The 19,929-nt window shown below is 38.4% G+C and overlaps 1 protein-coding gene across 7 annotated transcripts in view; it reads left to right on the top strand.

The window, feature by feature from the left end:
* LOC122986830 (CUB and sushi domain-containing protein 3-like) overlaps positions 1 to 19,929 on the top strand; it is a 235,381-nt gene that overhangs the window by 212,743 nt on the left and 2,709 nt on the right. For 5 of the 7 annotated variants that reach the window (XM_044358248.1, XM_044358249.1, XM_044358250.1 and 2 more), the window contains 7 exons: positions 1,324 to 1,503; positions 1,984 to 2,049; positions 3,392 to 3,550; positions 4,277 to 4,389; positions 5,171 to 5,258; positions 6,241 to 6,382; positions 7,452 to 9,940. In XM_044358248.1, coding sequence (XP_044214183.1) covers positions 1,324 to 1,503; positions 1,984 to 2,049; positions 3,392 to 3,550; positions 4,277 to 4,389; positions 5,171 to 5,258; positions 6,241 to 6,382; positions 7,452 to 7,611 — 908 coding nt within the window. In that variant the 3' untranslated portion in view covers positions 7,612 to 9,940. Of the gene's footprint in view, positions 1 to 1,323; positions 1,504 to 1,983; positions 2,050 to 3,391; positions 3,551 to 4,276; positions 4,390 to 5,170; positions 5,259 to 6,240; positions 6,383 to 7,451; positions 9,941 to 19,929 lie in introns of those variants that run through there. The other 2 variants (XM_044358251.1, XM_044358252.1) reach the window with 1 other exon arrangement.

The raw sequence follows: 19,929 nt of genomic DNA on the forward strand, positions 1-19,929 counted from the left end.
ACATATTCTTTCACTCACAAGCTGCAAAATTATTTTGCTATTTTCACATTATTGTTGACGCCTCAGAGCCTGAATGTTCAGCCCCTCAGTGTTTTGGTGGTGTGAGGTGATTTGCATACATTTTTGTTTTGTAGAGAGTTTGTTGATGTGAAAAATTAAACTAAGTATACCCAACCCACTCATGAGAAAATGAAAATATTTAATATGCTCTATAAGAGGCTGGTGTTTTGGCAACAATAACAACAGTAACAGCTTTTGCCCCTTCAGCTAGGGCTTGTAAGCTAAGCTTTTTCCAGTGCTGTCTTTTTATAAAAAGAGATTGAGCTACTCAACTCAGCTGGTCACTACCTTGCTGTTCAGTACGATATTATGTCAAGTAAATATGTATAAAATGTATAGTTATATTAATATACTGTATGTATTTTATAGAAATGTAATAGTCAAATGTAATGGTCAAAAATAGTCAAAAGTGAATCACACTTGTAAAACCCTCTAGATCCATCAGGATATATGCACTACTCCATTTTAGTAATTGTTGGTTTCTAGTGAGGCACACACTATTCAATTTCTACTAGTCTGACTTTCAGGACATGTGAGCCTCCTATTGGCTAATTATCTCTGTCAGCACTTTGCTTCCTTCCACCGTTCATGTGTCTCTGACCTTGGAACCTATACGCACATCCTCATGATGATGATATTCTCCCTAGATTTACTCGCTCTCGCACTGTTATGTAAGGACATCGGTGAACTTGGTCTTGTTTGGTCCCTCGGTAATTTTGATTTCTTCTAGACATACAAAAATGTCTGTAAATATTTTCCTCTGACTATAGCTGAATGATAATGAGTTCAGCCAGACGTATATGTTGCACTTGCACTGCATTATAACATGAAATACCGAGGGTTTGCAATCCAAGGCTATGGTTAAATTACTTCTCTAACAGTCCCCTCAGTTTTTTGGGGGGTTTCTTTGTCTTAATTTAAACCCTCTTCATTTTGTGGGCTAATTCAGTCCAAAATTAAGCAGTGTATCTCACAATCCAGAAGTATCCACATTCATAGCAGAAAAGAAATTATACATATTAAAGTATCAATATGCTCCCTAATAGCTCTCTGGACTCAATTAAATTATAAAATGTGTGTGCTTTTCTACTTTTATCCAGTTTTTTTTCCAGCCCTGCCCCGACTATCTCTTGCTCTCTCTCTCCACACAATGTTTAATTATCTTCCTATGTATGTGTACGTCTCTGTGTGTGTACATTGTGTGTATGTGTGGGTGAAGATGTGTGTGTGTACTAACGTGTCTGCCCTCTGCTTGCTCTCCAGCTCATTCCTGCAAGCAACCACGGAGCCCAGCCAACGCTGACGTTGTGGGTCTGGACCTGCCCTCCTACGGTTACACCCTGGTGTACACCTGTCAGCCAGGTTTTTTCCTTTCTGGGGGTTCAGAGCACCGTGTCTGCCGCTCTGATGGCAGCTGGACTGGCAAGGTGCCAGTGTGCAGAGGTACGTGGCCGGCATAGTTCTCTGAGGGCAGATGATGTAGGAGAGCGGGGGAGGAGGGGGGAGAAGTAGAAGTTAAAATGTTCCAGGAGGATGTTTTGCAGATGCATATAGGTGGAGGAAAGGGTGGGTCAAGTGGAGTGTGTACTTGTGTATACACAAAGTATGTAAAAATCAGTCCTATTTGACATTTGTACTACTCCTCACTGTTAGTTAAGTCAACCACCAATCAAATATAATGAGGCATTGTGGTTTCTTTTATATTTTCTTCATACCCACTGTGTCACTGCACTGTCAGCCTCTTGTTGTATGCCTGTAAATATTCTAACTTAAAGTTTTAGCAGATTTATAAATGTTTCAGGGATTAGTTTTTAAATGCTGGTAACATGTTACAGTTGAGCAGTGTTTACTTTTCCTCTGGATGTTAAGCCTCGCTGTGTATCACTACATTTTCATCACATATATATCTATGTTCTTCTGCAGTCGGCTCCAAATCACACGAGAAAACTGTCAAACCCATACAAGGGACACCGAGCCCTAAAATAAATGGTGAGTTGAATTCCACAAGCTGTTCAACTGGTAGCCAGAAAAGTCATCAATCTGTATTTTTAGCACCGGCATCAGTAATGGGGAAATCCTTGTTTCCTGGATAAAAGTCAATGTGTCCTCTAGTAGCGGAAAACGTCAGTCTCACACTGATTGGTAACCTTTCATCACACGCGCTCTGCTCAGTGTTAGAACTGTACCTTTGCACCTGCAGAGTAGGATTAGTGTCAGGTCTTGTAAAGTGGCTAGACAGTGATTAAACCTGTGTATATCTTCATCAGAATCACAGAAATAAGGTTCTCTGTCTTGAGTATCAGTGATCATTGCAGTGCAATAAAGACAAGTTAAAATGTACTAGTTCAGTTTATTTATAGGAGGTAACAACTAAATACATTTAGTTATTAGTGTATGTATGGTTTGAGTACCATAGTTGAAACTGACTCATACAATGAAATCAGTATTTTTTGTATATATCAGGTTCTTAACAAACCAGTGTCTTTGCCAATTTACATGTGCCATGTATGGTCATTAAAACATCCAAACATACAAGTCACAAAGTCTTTACCATAAAAAGTACCTTATACTCAGACAGTAATCTAGGTAACCCATTCAAATTTACCTTGGAGTGTGAACCTGGACCTTAAAAGGAAGTACTGGTGAAATGCATTGGAGTTACTTTTTGCTTTATCAGTAGCAGTGACTAAATAAGACATTAGCAACATCAGTCAGTTGCACAATGATGTTACCTTGCACTCAAGTTCCCCTTTCGCCTCTTAAACCATAACAGGATCCAGTCAATACAAGTACTTATAAGGACTGTTATTAGGTTTGTTTCCTGTTAGTAGTGACAAGCAATCATACTTGCACTAATAATCAACTCATCACTTCCTAGCAGATAATAATTACTAGCAGATAATGACTGCTCTGTAGGAGTGCTCCAAAAAGTTTTATCAGTGTGTCACTTTGAAAAAGTTGTGCAGAGTTCACCAAGTGAGTCCAGAGTTATCTCTTTCAGAAAGTATTCAATTATCATTAACTGAGATTGTCAAAGCATATATGGAACATGATATTATTCAAAATGAATGAAAAGATTGTTATCAGCTGTTTGATATGTTGACTCAACTGCATGTCTAATCATCATTTTGCTGTGTGGGTGCTAACATTCAGCTTGCATTAAAACTTCAGTTATTGATATAATGTCGATTAAAAAAGGACGCATGTTAGACAGAGCTAGTTAATTGGAATGATAACTTTCAAATTGTCATACCTATGCATTTATTTCATTTCTTTTATGGCATTATTTTAATTGCATTATTTAATAACTTGTCTTTTTTTATCTCTAAAGTTCCTGACGACGTCTTTGCCCCTGATTTCATCTGGAAGGGTTCATATGATTACAAGGGCCAGAAACAGCCAATGACTTTGACAGTCACAAGCTTTAATGCCACAACGGGAAAAGTCAATGTAACTTTAACCGACAGTAGCGTGGAGTTTCTGCTCTCTGGTGAGTCATCTATAAATCATCTGTCGTCTGCTCCCCCCCTCCCCGCCTCCCTTCTCCTCCTCTCACTACCTCCGTGTGTCACTTCCATTTATTTTGAGGGTGCCTCATGTCAATCAGTCAATCACTAAATGATCTCATGCATGAGAGTGGAAATTAACTATTGGCTCCAAAGACGGATGTATTAGTCTCCACCGACTGACTGACTAACTGCCCACTCAAGAGTCACTCCTCTTCTTCCCTCCTCCCACGGCGTTTTTTTCATCTGCTCCTACTGCTTCTCTCTTCTCTTCTCTTCTCTTCTCTTCTCTTCTCTTCTCTTCTCTTCTCTTCTCTTCTCTTCTCTTCTCTTCTCTTCTCTTCTCATCTCGTCTCTTCTCTTCTCTTTTCTTCTCGTCTCTTCTCGTCTCTTCTCGTCTTCTCCTCTCTTCTCATCTCGTCTCTTCTCTTCTCTTTTCTTCTCGTCTCTTCTCGTCTCTTCTCGTCTTCTCCTCTCTTCTCATCTCGTCTCTTCTTGTCTTCTCCTCTCTTCTCATCTCTTCTCATCTCTTCTCCTCTTCTCTTCTCCTCTCTTCTCTTATCTTCTCATCTCTTCTCGTCTCTTCTCTTCTCTTATTTGTATTCTCTCTGTTCTTCGTTTTTCTTTTTTTAATAACCCCCCTCACTCTTATTGCCTCATCTCTTTATTCACATCATTTCTCTTCTTGCCTCTTGTCCTCTACCTTGTAGGAGTGTACAAGCGCCAGGAGGCACAGTTAATGCTCCTTCTGTACCAGATGAGAGCACTGGCCCACAGCTCCTTGAGCAGGATTACTGATGAGACCTGGGCAATGGACGGATTTGTGAGTATACACAGAATTTGAAGCAGCTGGACAGTGATCTATTAAAAATAATCAAGAGCTGTGACTGTCTTTTATTTCATTTTTATTTTTCGTTCAGTCTGACAGACAAGTATATTATTGCAGGTAATGGAGCTGTAAATATGTGGGTGCCAAGAATAAGCCTTCCTTGGAGTAAATCAAGCCAATGTCCTCATCATTAAATTTTTCTCATCCTACTTACCATGCCAACATAGCAAAAAAAAACTGTAACAACAAAGGAAATAGTCATTTCCTGTCTTATTGTATTTTTTTGTTTATATACTGTATATTTACACTGGCTGTACATCAGTTACACCAGGCGCTGTGTATGAAGCACTTCAGCCTTCCCACATTGTCAATTTGCTGAATGAGCTCAGACACACACCTGACATCTAAGGGACCTGGAATGACTGCAGAACAATTTTTGTCGGTGGAATTTTAAGCAAGTTCCTCTTCTAAAATAAACTTCAAGGTCCACTTAATAACAACGTGTGACAGGTGACTGCACACAGCCGAGCTATTGATAGCATGCTGCACAGCTTCTATCGAAGGCTTCAAAAAAAAACAAAAGCGTTATTTTTGAATGTAGCATGACAGAGCGTGTTGACTGTCGTACTAAATACAGAATATGTAGTTTTTGATGTGGCGTGCGGAGTAGATGCGACATTCTCTCAGGTGCCAAGAAAAATCACAGTTTATTCATGCAGTTGAAACAAAACATACTGTTTCTCAAGCTCTCTTATTTTATTTTTTTTCCTTCTAGGTTTCAGCTGAGCCTGAGGGTGGCAGCTATGTGTTCCAAGGCTTTATACAGGGTAAAGACTATGGACAGTTTGGACTACAAAGAATTGGTATGTGTCTTTTTTAATACAGTATGTCCCATTGGCATTCATCGCTACTCTTCATCTTCCATTTTAAGATTTACATAAAATAAGATAAAACAAAGATATTTCTTTTTTTTCTATCATGGCAAATCCAGTATATATAACAACATAATGCAAGTGTGGAAATATCATCTGGTTGTGTGATTTGTGCAAACAAATTTTCCATTTCCTTCAGTGTGAATAAAGCATTAACACTCACTTTGAGGTACCCTACTTTCACATGAATACATTTTACAAGAAGACTGAGAATGTAATGAGGGTGTTATTTCAAACTGTGCTTTTTAAAATACAAAACTGGACTCAAAAGAAGTCTTACATTTCTTTCTGGTAGCACCTTCCTATTACACTGACAATAGTATGTCTTCATAAGCCCGAACACTCAATTTATATTCCAGTTTGAAAACATTTAACGACGATAAAGCGGCTTTATATTCGCTCTGTATTGAAAGCATACACGCGTACTGTATGTAGTGAATTGCCCCTGATACCAGCTGTCAGACACCTATTGCTACAGCCGCGCAGCACAAAGTAGATTATCCCCCTCCACATCATCCTCCATCCATCATCCTTCATTTCTTCTCGCTCGGTATTTCTGTTGTCATCATCTCATGATTGTCTTCAACAAGATTATCACAGTCACAGTGATCTTTATCAATACGATCATTATGGTCGTCGTCTTTATCAACCGGCTGACGCGTCTCCTGCTTGTCGTCATCTTGATCATCTTCGTTATCATCATCATCATCATCATCATCATCATCATCATCACCACCATCACCAGCAGATGATACGTATCTTTCTATTATTCCATTTTGTTTCTTCACAGTGTTTATTGTATTTTGTGCCTTTTAGTTAATGTAAATATTTTAAATGTACATCAAATTCATTGCACTCTATATTATCTATTTTACATATTGTCTGGGTAAATAAAATGTTTTTCTTCTTGCAGGGTTGAGTGTGAGAGAGAATGTCACAATCACTGACCCTGAAACCAACGGCTCCACCAACAGCAGTTCTGTTGCTGTCGCTATCCTCGTGCCTTTCTTTGCCCTCATCTTTGCAGGCCTGGGTTTTTATCTCTACAAACAGCGGTATGTGGTCTATCCTGGTGTTTTCCATACTAGGTTGGAACCTGAATTAAGTTGCTAGCATAGTCTATATCTGTTGGGTTTCCATATGTTAAAGGAGGTAGTAAGTTTTCATGAATTTGTGTCTTAGACTGAGTTTTAAAGTTTCATATCTGATATTGAAGGATTCTAGTACAGTAGATGTTTGTTAGAAAATGCACATAAAGATGAGGTAGATAGTACACTGTGGCCCACTTCCACAGCCTGCTTTATTGCAGTGTGGTTCTCCACTGGATACAATAGCTTTCTGTATGAGGCTTCAAAGCATGATGCAATATTTGTCAATGTGTTGCTGTTCAAACCGCATTACACAGCAGCATGCATCAGGTATTTTAAATAAGAACAACTTCAATGAAATATGTAATGTACTGTACCGGATGTCCATATCTGTGTGTACTGTAATGTATGTGGTTGTTGGTGGACGGATTTTATCTTAATTTAAACAAGCGTTTATGTACTGTATTAATATATACACACAGAGTCTGTGACATGCAAATTTTGCACTCGTTATGTTAGTTACCAGTGACTTGGCATAGAGCTCCTCTGACTGCTCTTTTCAACAATATGACTATATTATAACAAATGACCATTCAGCCTCATTTACCTACTGCAGCTGTCCACACCAAGATAGTGGAAACATGTTTATCGGTTTGTGACATTGACTGTATATAAATATGACCGTTATGACAACTCCTCTAAAGTGAAGCCAAAATATCTCGATCGCCTCCTGGTGACTGACTGCAATATAGGCCATAAGTCCCGCCCCCTCCATATTAGCGGATGGGACATGAGCCAAACTAAAAAATCAACGCACACATCAAATAGATTTTGCCCAAAGACAGTTTCTGTCATTTTAGGTAGTTTTTTCTGATAACTACTGCGCAGACTCTGGCCCCAAATGACGTCACAAGCAAGATGGCAGCTCCCGTGGTGACGCGTTGTCCATATTTATATTTGGTCTACATGGTTTGGAAGGAGGGAAGATAATTGGGATTTTATCTCTCAACTAATATGCAACCTCTTTTTTCCCCAGGAAAACAGATAAAGCGCAGTACACAGGATGTTCTGTCCATGAGAACAACAATGGACAAGCCACTTTTGAGAATCCCATGTACAACACAAACACAAAAGCTGCTGAGGGGAAAGTCGTCCGCTTCGACCCCAATCTCAACACCATTTGCACCATGGTTTGATGTCTGCTGAATATGAGAGAAAGACAGAAGGAGAGAGAGGGAATACAACTTCTCCTTGTTTGCTTAACATGAAAATATATAGACATATTTATACTTTACCTGTTTCTGATGATGTACAACAAAGACACAGAATTGCTCAGAAACATAAAGCACACTTTCAGCAACACTTAATGGCAGTTGCAGTTGATCATGTAGAGAAGGTAAAAGATTAAACAGAGACAAGGAGGAGGTCCCACACCTTTCCAGATCTTCCCGTTGTTCGGTGAAGAGAAGTGTTCTTTACACTCTGTGAGTGTTGGCTTTATGAATAAAAGAGCCTCTGGCATATAGATAAAATAGAGTATTTTATGCTCTGTAGAATAAATATAAGGGGGTTACTTCACAATGCCAAATGGAAAAAATTTAACTTTTTCTTTTCAAGTAAACAGCCCAAATCTAGACCGTTTTTGTTTTTTTTGTCTTAGTCTCGCATTCATCCTGATGAGGGTTATTTTCTCTTATGGAGATGAGGAGTCTCTCAACTGTGAGTTGATCAGTGTAATCTTTAGAGTCTATTTTCCAAGCAGTGGGGTGTGTGAAAGGAGATGAGGATATTAAAAAAAAAAAAAAAAAAAAAAAGGAGCCACCTGTCTTTCGGTGCTGTAGTCCTTTCAGAGTTACAGTACATGGTCAATTATACCTCTTAATTGGATGGTACCTCCTACTGACAAAATATACGGCCGTGGATTTAATTATTGAAGTGCAGTACACTTTTTCGAGTGCCATTGGGGATGCTAGGGCTTTTATTGTTACTGTGCAGGTTCTCTGACAACAATTTACTTCATGAGAGATATAGTTATTATTAGGGTTTATTATCAAGTTGTGTGCTATGAATTTGTTTTTGACAGAGATGTTCTTGTCTTTAAATATGAGAATTTAAATTGCTGACTAGTCTGCGAGTCTAGTCGAGTGATAATGTACTTTTCAGTGTATTTGTCATGTGGGACTGTACTTCATCCATCTATTTAACTGTTGTTAAGTTATTGAAATACTTCTGAAAACTGATTTATTTTAGGTGATTTTTTTATTACGATTATTTTTTCAGCTGTTTGTGTCCCAAATAAACCAAATTTGGAGTCAATTAACCCCTGCCTCGAGTCTGTATATGTCAAGCATCTCAAAGTAGGAGTTCCTTGCTTAATTATTTTAGGTCTTATTGGGTGACAAGGTTGAGAAAACCTACAGTGCACAGTACCTACAGCTGGCCAGGTTTCCCAGAAGTTTATTTAAGCCTGGATGTCTGTAAATCAAAGTGCAAAGATGTATAAAGTCAGTCAGTATGAGGTCGGATGAAGTTTGTGGTCTTGTTTTATGTTAATGAAGATTTTGTCTGCCTTACTTTAGAGTAATTCCAAGACAAAACAAGTGCAACTTCCACATCATCTCCAGTTTTTCATAATCTGAGCAGTGTTTGTCGTTCTATAATTCTTTTGGGAAACTGTGCCTTAGTCAGAAAATTCTTCAACACTCAACTCTCTCCTACTCTCACTCCTACTCTGAGACACTTGATGAATACAAGGCCTTGGCCTATTTTATTGATACCCACTGATACAAATAATTATTTAAAAGTCTTACTGAACCATCAGCTTCTGCCAACAAATGTACAGTATACATGAAAAAATTTGCACATTTAAACACAAGCCACCATCACTATTTTACCATCATCTCGGTCCATCCATCTATGGTTTAAAAATGAAAAAATCAATTTGACTCTGCCATCACATTTCTACATCATTGCAGTGCCTTGAATACTGTATGGGCATATGTTTTTAAGGGAGACATAACATTTATTGCATTAGTGAACCTGTACATCGGTGTAATTTATCTGCACAGTTTGCAATGATTTAGCTGAGTGATGTCAGCTCTAATGGTTTATCTAAGAAGAGGTGTGTTTGAAAAGCAGCTCATAGTTTCATACCTGTGCATGGCAAAAAGTGATCCGGTATAGCAATTGCTGCTATAGTACTTTGTACCATTATGTTGATTCCTGTCATTGCTGTTACATTTTGTACATTTATACAGTTTTGATACTTGATGGCATTCTTTGGCAAGATGTCTTGTGTTATCAATATGTAATATATTTTGCGAGTTCATATTTCTAATGGATGAGGATTGAAAATGCATCTGGTGAAAACTGTATACGGCAAGTCAGACTCGAGTAGAGTAGAATGCTTTTAAATGTACCACACAATTGTTATCCCATTCAAAATCCATGTATATGAATATGTACATATGACAAAACTTTTGTAAAGAGATTTATTTTTTATGCAAATAAAGCATTTGTAAGTTATTGAATATGTTGTGTAAAATTTCACATGTAAATGTCATGTAAGATCAAAAATGTTTTGTATTTTTTCTTTATCAGCAATGTATAAATCCTTAATTTATATATAAAATATGAAATAATGAATTTCAATGTCGCTATTCTCTTTCATTGGTAGAGATGTATATGCTGTGTGATGTCTTTGTTTAGCCTCAGCAGTGAAACTCTCCACTCTGCGACGGTGTTGCAATTAAGAAAAGTTTTTGCAGCACACATAGTAGAGAGCTGAATTTTTTATTATTCAGTCTGCTACCTCTCTGTGTTGCTTCTCTACAGATTTTTTTAATGAGTTTTCCACTTGCTGACCACTGCTTAGTTTAGCCAAAATAAGCACTGATATTATCTCTGTCCAAGGGACACTGCTGGTCTTAAAAGAACACCTGTTGCAATCCATTGTAGCCAATAATCCTTGTTAACAGTAACACCTAGTGTGAGCAGAAATTCAGTCTCAGCCTTTTCAACACATATTCAAAGATTTTACCTCCCATCACACACATTTGTGCACATTCAAGAGCAGTCAAACCTCAGCATTAGCTACTCTGAGCCTTCCTTTTCTCTGATGTGATCTAATTCTCATTTACTCTTCCTCTCTCTGACACCAACAGTAGTTACAAATAGCTGACATTTACTCTAGAAAAGGAGCTGTGGGACAGAATGGAATGACATTTGGATGTACTTTACTTAGCATGTACATATCTTACAGGTACAATAAATTCTTCAAAGAAATGAAATGTGGAGAAATATTACCCTGATTTTATATAAATAGCAGCATTTATCATGGCATATTATCTACAGTATTTGTGTGTATGGGTACCTGCCACAGACTTGGCAACAGAAGGAAGCGACAGTTTGTCAGGATATTATGAAACAGACTAAGATGAAGCTAATTGCAGCAATCAGAGTAGAGATGATCATCAGGGGAGTGTGACACACATCACAGAGCACTCAATAAAAATTAAAAAAAAAAATATGAACAAGCCCCATAAAAATCAAACAACATGCACTTGACTGGCAGGAACTTGTTTGATTTCAGACTCAGGTTAAGCATATACTTTAAAGTCTAAGCCTGGGATTTGTGTATGGATTAGAAATATTTGCCAGAAGGATTTTCCATTGAAGTTACTTCGAAGCTTCATCAAGTAGATTTTACCTCAAGGGTGATGATGTAAAATAAGCTGATGCTAGGCTGAGATGTCAAATATGCTCAGGGTGTTTGTTCTGCTCTGTGTAATACAACTAATAGCACCACGCTCTAAACACTGACTTGACCCCCTGTTTGCTCTTAGAGCAGCATAGCTTCATTAGGGCTCTGGTTTCTGTGTCAGAGAATCCCCCGAGGAACTTGCCTGGTGTTCTGCAGAAGGGCTTCTGAAGCAGTTTGCACCATGTCATCCTACAAATGCTCAGTTGAGATCTGGTGACTGAGCAGGTTAGTGCAGTAAGCTGATTTCACTGTCCTGTTCATGAAGGCATTTGTGGTCTTGTGGCGTGGGCATGTGCCTGCTGGAGAAAATCAATTTGCAGAGGTGCATGCACGGGTACAATGAAGGGATGTTCCTGGCTGCCTCTGATGTTCAGATACCCTGTGGCGTTCCTCCACTTTCATCAAGGGGCTGAATGTGTACCGTGAAATCACACCCCACAACATCGCCAGCCAGCAGTATTGACACATTGCATGATAGATGGAAGCACTTGCAGTTTTGTACACAACACCAGCGCTTCCTTCACGAACATAAAACAACAGGAAGTTTTATTGATCTGAATGAGCATTGTTGATAGAATCCTCTAGCAGGACGAGTTTTCCAACATTGCGCAGGGAAGCAAAAGTCAGTGAAGTTGTTGGTTTTCTTCCCTCGCATGTGCCAAAACATAATGAGTTGTGTGCGCTTTCATGGATCTTTTGGTTCTAATGTGCTGGATTGTCAGTTGACTAACTAGCCTCTCCCTTACTGCATATTTCAGTCTTTCACTAATGAGCCATTTTCAACCACTCTGCTCTCATTGGCCAGATGTCCTCAGGGTGGTTGAATGTTGGAAAGATGGAAAGCTGCAGAGAAAGGCAAACCCCTAGGAAATATCATTTACTGACACACTTAAATGCATGTTAAGCTATCTGAATGTCATGTCTTAATCATTTCAGGGCTAAAATAACTCTAATAACTTTAAATTACTCCTCCAAGCATTGTCATCTACATCTTTATTTGTCTAAAGAAAACCAAACAAACCATTTAAGAGTACAAGTTCCTAATGATTCGTGCACAAAGTAGCGGCATTTTCAGTGCACATAACAATGAAAATCATGTAAAGGTTATGTCTTGGAAAATAGACTGGGTTTTAATATGCTGTGGAACACTTTCTGAGAGCAGGACCTAGAAGAGTTATATGGTTTAATATACTCTTTTTAATCTTTAACTGAATGAATAATGTAAATTCCTCCATAACCATTTCAGCAAAATAAATTTTTAACCCACGGTTAAATCACATGGGCATTGGGAAATAGCCTTCAGTAGATCGAGGAAGTCTGCAGTTGATATGAATTGAAGGATGTTAAACTGAGGTCAATGAGCACCATCAACACTATTTATCATGAGAGCAACTGAGGGGACAGAGGTGCGTGTGTCTGAGGCAAGATCACTGTCATTGATCCTGTGCACAAGGGGGGATTTTGAAGATTCCTGCAAAGTGATTCATTATCAGGCAGCTCTCATCAGAAAGCATGAGCAGGATTCATAATATAACATGATGTTCCCAGTCGGTCCCTGAGATTGCTTGGATAACATGCATAATGAGAATAATGTTAAGGTCGAAAAATTGTGCGTGGTTATGTGTTGCTAGAGTTCTTTCTAAGCTGTTCCTCTGTGGAATAGTTGAAAACAGCATTCACTTTCTTTCTGAGAGTTAGATGAGAAGATAATACCACCCTATCATCTATTTTTTATCGTTCCTGTGAGGTTGCCAGGCAACCAGCAGAGACTCCAGGAAGTTACTGCATCCGGGCAAGAAATAATAGAAATAACCCCCTGTAAAATCACAGCTTGTCATTACACTTAAATTTTTTGTTTTTAACAGCATACAGTGCACTTTAGAGGTACTGGTTGGCTGATTTTTTTTTTCCTTCAGACAGAATCAACTAGCTGTTTCCCCCTGCTTTCAGTCTATATGCTAAGCTAAGCTAACCAGATGTTAGCCATAACTTCATATTTAACAGAGAGATATGAGAGTGGGATGATCTTCTCATGTTTTTTTGTTTGTTTGTTTGTTTTTGTGATTTGTAATTTTTATCACTTTGAAGGAAGCACATTAGGTCCGATGTGAAATAAGCGGTTACACACAACAGATTCTTCTACAACAGTATATTTATATCTAGAGTATTTGTAAATTAAAACTATCATTTCAGGAGACAGACATTACTGTCTGAGAGGAGTTTACAGAATTTACATTATTTGAGGTTGAAAGTTCAAATAAATCAGACAAATCAGAAGAGGATCTGAAATTATAGAGAGGGAAAAATCATTGGTCTCCAACCATCACTTCATGACAGACTGTGATAAAATAGGTGGGTACCTGCCGCAGACTTGGCAACAGAAGGCTGCGACGGTTTGTCAGGATATTATGAAACAGACTAAGATGAAGCTAATTGCAGCAATCAGAGTAGAGATGATCATCAAGGGAGTGTGACAGATATCACAGAGCGCTCAATAAAAATAAAACTATGAACAAGCTGCATAAAAATCAAACACATATATATGTGTTTGTGTGTGTGTGTGTGTGTGTTTATACATACACACACATGCACACATAGAAGTAAGGGGGGAAAAAGGAAAATTAGATCATTAGATTAGATTAGATTAGATTAGATTAGATTCTCAATTAGGGTATCTCCCATAATATCAAACTATTACTTCAATTTAGATAAATTAATATGTACAAATCTTATGAATTAGATCTGCATTATCCCTGAAAATAGACAGTGTGCATGTCACAACCCCCACACTGTCAATACAAATAGCATTTTAATGTGTTGCATACATCAACCATTGCAACTCAACATGCAGTAGTCTCATGCTATGTACATATCAATCAGAAACAATTACTATTATGAATATACTTTCTGAGGGGTTTTTTATAGTGCTGTGGAGACACATGGAATCACATGATTGCCACATACATATACTTATTGATGATACACGTGATGTTCTGCCATAAATAATGTCAAAACTTGGAGAGGTTGACAGCTCTAGGTTAAATGCTTGATCAGACGATAACACATGCTAACGATGTGTTTCAAACAATAGCTCATTTGAGATTCAGGCTTTGAACCACATTGTAAAAACACTGGGGGGAAAAAAATAAAAATGCCACCTGCTCATGGCTCTTGATCCACCCTTTCCTTGACATGCAGATCAGAGAATACCTAGGAGAGGAATTACAAAAGCCTGCCTTGAGCCAGACCCATATGACCTTGATGTACTGTACCAACCCCCAGTGCGAACACTAAAGCTCTTCTTGACACATGACAACTTCGATCCAGTTGCTCACAGGGTGTCCAACTTAATAGCCCCCCTGTCTTCAGTAATTAATTGTGGAAATCTTCTAAATTAGCTTCTAATGCCTTTTGACACTGAAGGAAGCACATTAGGTCCGATGTGAAATAAGCGGTTACACACAACAGATTCTTTTATGTTCTTTGAAAAAGATGCTTTTGACCAGCCAATCGCATCTGTCACATACGGCAGTCAGCACAACAGAAAATCACTTCTCCCACAAGGAAAATCCTTAAGACATCAAATTTAAGCCGGCAATGTACGCTGTTGTATGGAGGATGAGCTTTACGAAGGACATGAGTGCAGTTATAAAAACACACAGTGCATTATTGTAATTTCATCAGCTCTCAAAGCCTCAATCACAACAGTCATAAAGAACTCCTACGCTGCCCAAAATTCCCCTCAGGAAAATCCAGAGAAAAGAAACCCCACAACAGAACAGAGAAGCCTGCTTTTGATCAGTCCAGCTTGTGTGTGAGTAATTGGGCTTCATAATTGAAACAGCACATGTAATATTTTATTCAGGGGGAGCAGAACAGCTGAACAGCATTTCTGCTCTCCCTTTGTTTTGTTCTCTTTCTGTTTCTGACTATTTTCTTAATACAGTAGCAAACAAACCAAACACATGTCTCACTGGCTTTATACACAACAGTTTTATTGAAGGGCAGTTCAAATAGTACACCAAGAAGCACTTAGGATATATTAATTTTTGTTTTGCGTAAAATATTACTGGGAGCTTGGGGTTTATTGCGGTGTCCAGTGCTACACTTGTGCAGTACATACAGTTTTACTGTTTTTATTTAGAAATCAATAATATTTCAGCAAATACAATAAAAAATACCCTTCACATTTATTCTAACACGTGACAGACTAAACCAGTGAGTCATTCCCCCATGTTTTGTCTGTCTTGTCAATCTTAAGAAAGTGATGGCGCCTCTGCACCCTGATCAGAATATTTATACTGCAACATTTAGAGTAAAAAAGCTGGGAGTTATGAGTTATGAATTAATATGTGACATTTCATCATGTCAATGAAATGTTTGGGCATGATATACACCCTCTCAGTTAAGGGCTGTGTTATAAATCACAGGATGCTGACATTTTGGATTTGTTATCATGCGTGCTCTGCAGGAAGTGGAGCTCATTTCAGAAAAAAACTGAAGGGGAGGGGAAAGGGTGCCACATATGATGCTATCTAAGCATATGATTGAGCACATTTTTCCTGTGAGGAATATTCACATGGTCCTCTGCTGATGTTAATGTGGCACAGTGGTGCCTGCAGCGCCTTCTCAAAGAGGACGGCTTAAGTTGTCCGTTAGACAGTACACAGAGAGACTGTGTGCTGTGCATGGCATGGATTTGTGTCAGCTAAGTGGCAGGTATAAGCACAGCTTTATCTATGCATTTAGTTTGTTTGTCTTTTCCCCCTTTAGTTCCATTTAGTGTTTGGTGATAAACTGTGAGGCTAACTATGCTTCAGTGGGAGTAAAAGCACCACAAGTGGTGTGAGTAGCTATTAAGGAGTGCTGTGCAATTTTGATGTCAAGGATCGCTAGATGTGTGAGTTTTAGACGCCATCCTGCTCAGTCCAGGTCAAAAACACACAAAAAAGCTGCATTCTGTGATTCAAAAAGACCCCAGTTTACAATCTTTTTGTGGATAATTTGGCAGATTTGATTCATAAGTAGATAAATCCAAATCACTCAAGCAGTAAAAGTGAACTTGGAGCACTTTTTCATTCTGGCCGCCTACTGTACATAATTGCTGTGTATAAATTTGCTTGTATGGAACAAATTGCATGAAGTGGGAAGTGTGGGGGTGGCTACATTCTCTTCAGATGTCAGTGACTGTTTGATGAATGACCCAAAGTGTCCCTACAGTCTGCTGCCACTTGTGTTTGGCTCTTTGCTGAATTTTGTTTAATCGTCTCCTCGGACCAGAGGAACATTGTATGAACATGTTATCTCCTTCCAATCTAATTTAAATGAAGGTGCCAAGTATTGACTTATGGCAGTCCTTTAAATCCTGCACAAGGACAATGGATTCCTCTTGACTCATACTTTTGTCTCTTTCTGCTTCAAACTCACAAAAGTCACAAAATGATCAGAGCACCACTGCAACTCATGGTTTTTAAAGGTAATAATGATTTGATTAACTATGACTGATCTTAGTCCAATTTGTCCATTCCCTGCTTATAATCATGTGGCATGCCTCTAGCCACAAAATTTCCCAGACTCAGTTGTCATTCCTGTGCTTTGTGTCACTGTCTCAGTTTTTCATCATTATTTGTTGATTTGCATAATTGAAACCCCATGATGTAAGGTTACTTGATTTTAAAGTCAAAGTCATAGTCAGTATTCACACAGTTTCTTTTATCTGATAAGTTCTAATACAGTGCAACCTTTAGTTGCTGCTTATAAATGGAAGGAGTTGCATAGTGTTGCATGTATGAAAGTGATATGATATTCTACAATATAGATGAAATGTATAGTAAAAATGCCTTTGACAACAAATATATCAGCACATATGTAAAGTGTTTGCTGAAAATGCTATGGGAATATGAAGAAACCAGGTGTGTGCATGTGTGCCGTAAAAACTATACACTTTCCAGCATTCACCTTACAGATGCAGACAAGAATGTCGATTTGAATATGTGTATTTTGTAGCTGTTCTCATACTATAACTAATAAGAGGCCATTTAGCGTACTGGAAAATTAATGTGCATTGTTTCATCTTCTGTCTCACCCTGGAGGTAGCGCCTTGTACATAAAAGGAAAAACAGAATATTTCCAAAAACAGAAATCTAAAATACCTTCCAGTATTTTTCACTCAGGCTCTGCAGGTGCTCTGCTTTTGTTCCCTCACAGTTGGCATATAGCTGTTTGTACAAAATAATATCTAAAGTCGCTCAATAGCTGCACTGGCCTTCATCCTCTGCCCTGCTGCAGACCAGCGTTGTCCTTTATGCTGCCTGTCTTCACTGTCTTGTTGCTGCCGGGCAGGTTGCCATGGAGTTTACTGTGGATATTCATTGTCTCAAGAGGATGATTTCCAACCACCTAATATTTTGTCAAGTGATACCATTCGGTCAAAATTCCTCTGCTACCATTATGACATTTTGGTCCATGGCACAGTGACTTAAAAACAGATTTCCATGAAAATTGCTGAGGATATTCGAGGTCCTCAGAGGATGAACACTAATGTTCTTTTGGTGACTCATTGACCTTTCCTCTATCGCCACCATCAGGATTACATTTCAACACTCAACACTGATATATCATATTATTTTTCTGCTCATTTTTTACACAGTAAAGAAAAAATGATGCATACTTATTTTTAAATTGGACTAATACACACAGTATCTCTGAAACATCAAAGAGAGTTATTCCATGTTAAAACTTCTCAGTCAGCTACAATGTCACACAATTTCAGTAGTCATTGGCAGTCAGAGTTAGATTCATATAAGCAAAACTTTGAGTGCAGTGGCAAGGTGTAAAAATAAAGTGCTGGGCCAATGCCCATAGTAACGATGCCGCAATGTTTGGCATCATTGCTTGGATCATTAGAAAACATTGGCTCAAATCAAGCAATCTAGCTACCAGTTTACCAATGTGTGAGCAAGTGTTGTTTCAATGCAAAACCCAAAACTGGTCCAGGACGTTTTCCCCTGCATGAAATGAGAAATGATCCAACTTCCATATTTGAAATTATTAACCAAGCAGACTGTGTCATAAAATCGAGAAAGGAACAGTCTGGTATTTGACCACTGGATGATGGAAGCAGTGGTTCCTCCTGTCAGCCATAACAGCAGTGAAATGCCACTGTCAGTTATTGTTCTCTGGTTGTCATGGCTTATGTGCAATCCATTTTCTCTGTTTGAATACATTCTGTCAGGCAAGGAAAGACCCAAACTCAAATCTTCTCTGGCCAGTTTTTGACAGGGAGCATCTGACAGCAAAAGGCTGCACGGCTTCACAACGGCTTCATTTTCTTTACAGTAGTTTACAGTAACTTCACTCCTAATGTGTCTCTAGATCATCATACATTTTATCCTTTTATCCTACAGTTAACAGTGCAAACATTGCCTGATAGGTTTCTGCTCATACAGACATCAATTAACAGTACTGTATGTGAGAGAGAAATTGTGCTATTTGAGCCTGAATGACAACACCACAGCTGCCATCTATACAGCGATAGATATCAGTAAACAACCTCCATGTTAGTTGTCAATGCTGCAACTACATTAACAACTATCATATGTTAGGGAAAGTATTTTCCACTTTAGTAGGAATTCATGTCCTCATCCTTACACTCAACTTATGGTGACGCACTTTCCACATAAATCTCAGCATTATTAGGTATGTCTGCAGCAGGGATACATAAGGAGGAGGAGACTTTTCCATGATGGTGCTTGCTCTCGACCCTGAGGGATTTCATAGAGCTCCAGCCTATATTTGACCTGGCAGCATGTACCCAGCCTGTCAGACACTGCCATGGCTTTGAAGAAACTTTCCCTCAATCCTTTTGTGGCTTCATGACACTCCACTTCTGAATCAGCTCCAACATCCCAAATTCAGTATCCTAACATCATTAGAAAAGTGAGCTGTCAGAATATGTTCAGATCCATCTGCAACGGTCAGATCAGAAGTTACAGACTTAAATTTAACTGGCTAAGTTTTTGTAGTGAAACAATATTGACTTTTTTCATATTTTAGACAGAGAAATTAAGTCAGTACAAGCTATTTTTTTTAGCAAGACAGGATGTCTTATTAGAATTCAGTTAATTAACTCTGTTATTTTGAAGTCACGTTCCCTCATTTTAACAAACCTGTTTTTGCAGATCTAAACAAGGCACACACCAGGTTTAAATATTCTGAGATGAATTTGAGACTAGATGTCCATGATGCCTTAAAAAATGTCAACCTTAGTTTAGCGTCACTGGTGAAGGTTCTGGCTGGATTTAAACCATTTGGTTTATTAAATCCTTATTGTTTTAACTGATATGTTTGTCAGTTGATACATTCATATGTGGTTCTCGAGAAATAAGTAATCAGCCTGTTCTGAACAGGCATGTTTTGAACGGGCACTGCACTAGTGATGCTTAACTGTGGGCCCCACCATGAACAATGTACACTTAGATATAAGTTGTCTTCACACTTAAAGGTTATGTATTTTGGTCCATGTGCTGGAGTAGCATTATTTAAAACTGAATCTGTAGGTTTGTTTATTTTGTCAAAAGTGATAGCAGACGTCCCCTTAATATTATTTTGAAGACAAATTGTTACAGAGCCACAGATGAAAATAATTTCATTATCCTGGACCATTTCAATAACTGTAGTTTAGGTATGTGTGCAACACAGTTGATGATCATCAATTAAGCTTGTTGAATATGTTTAGACAGAAGTATCTCAA

This window comes from Thunnus albacares, chromosome 8 (assembly GCF_914725855.1).
Source record: "Thunnus albacares chromosome 8, fThuAlb1.1, whole genome shotgun sequence".
Lineage (NCBI taxonomy): Eukaryota > Metazoa > Chordata > Actinopteri > Scombriformes > Scombridae > Thunnus > Thunnus albacares.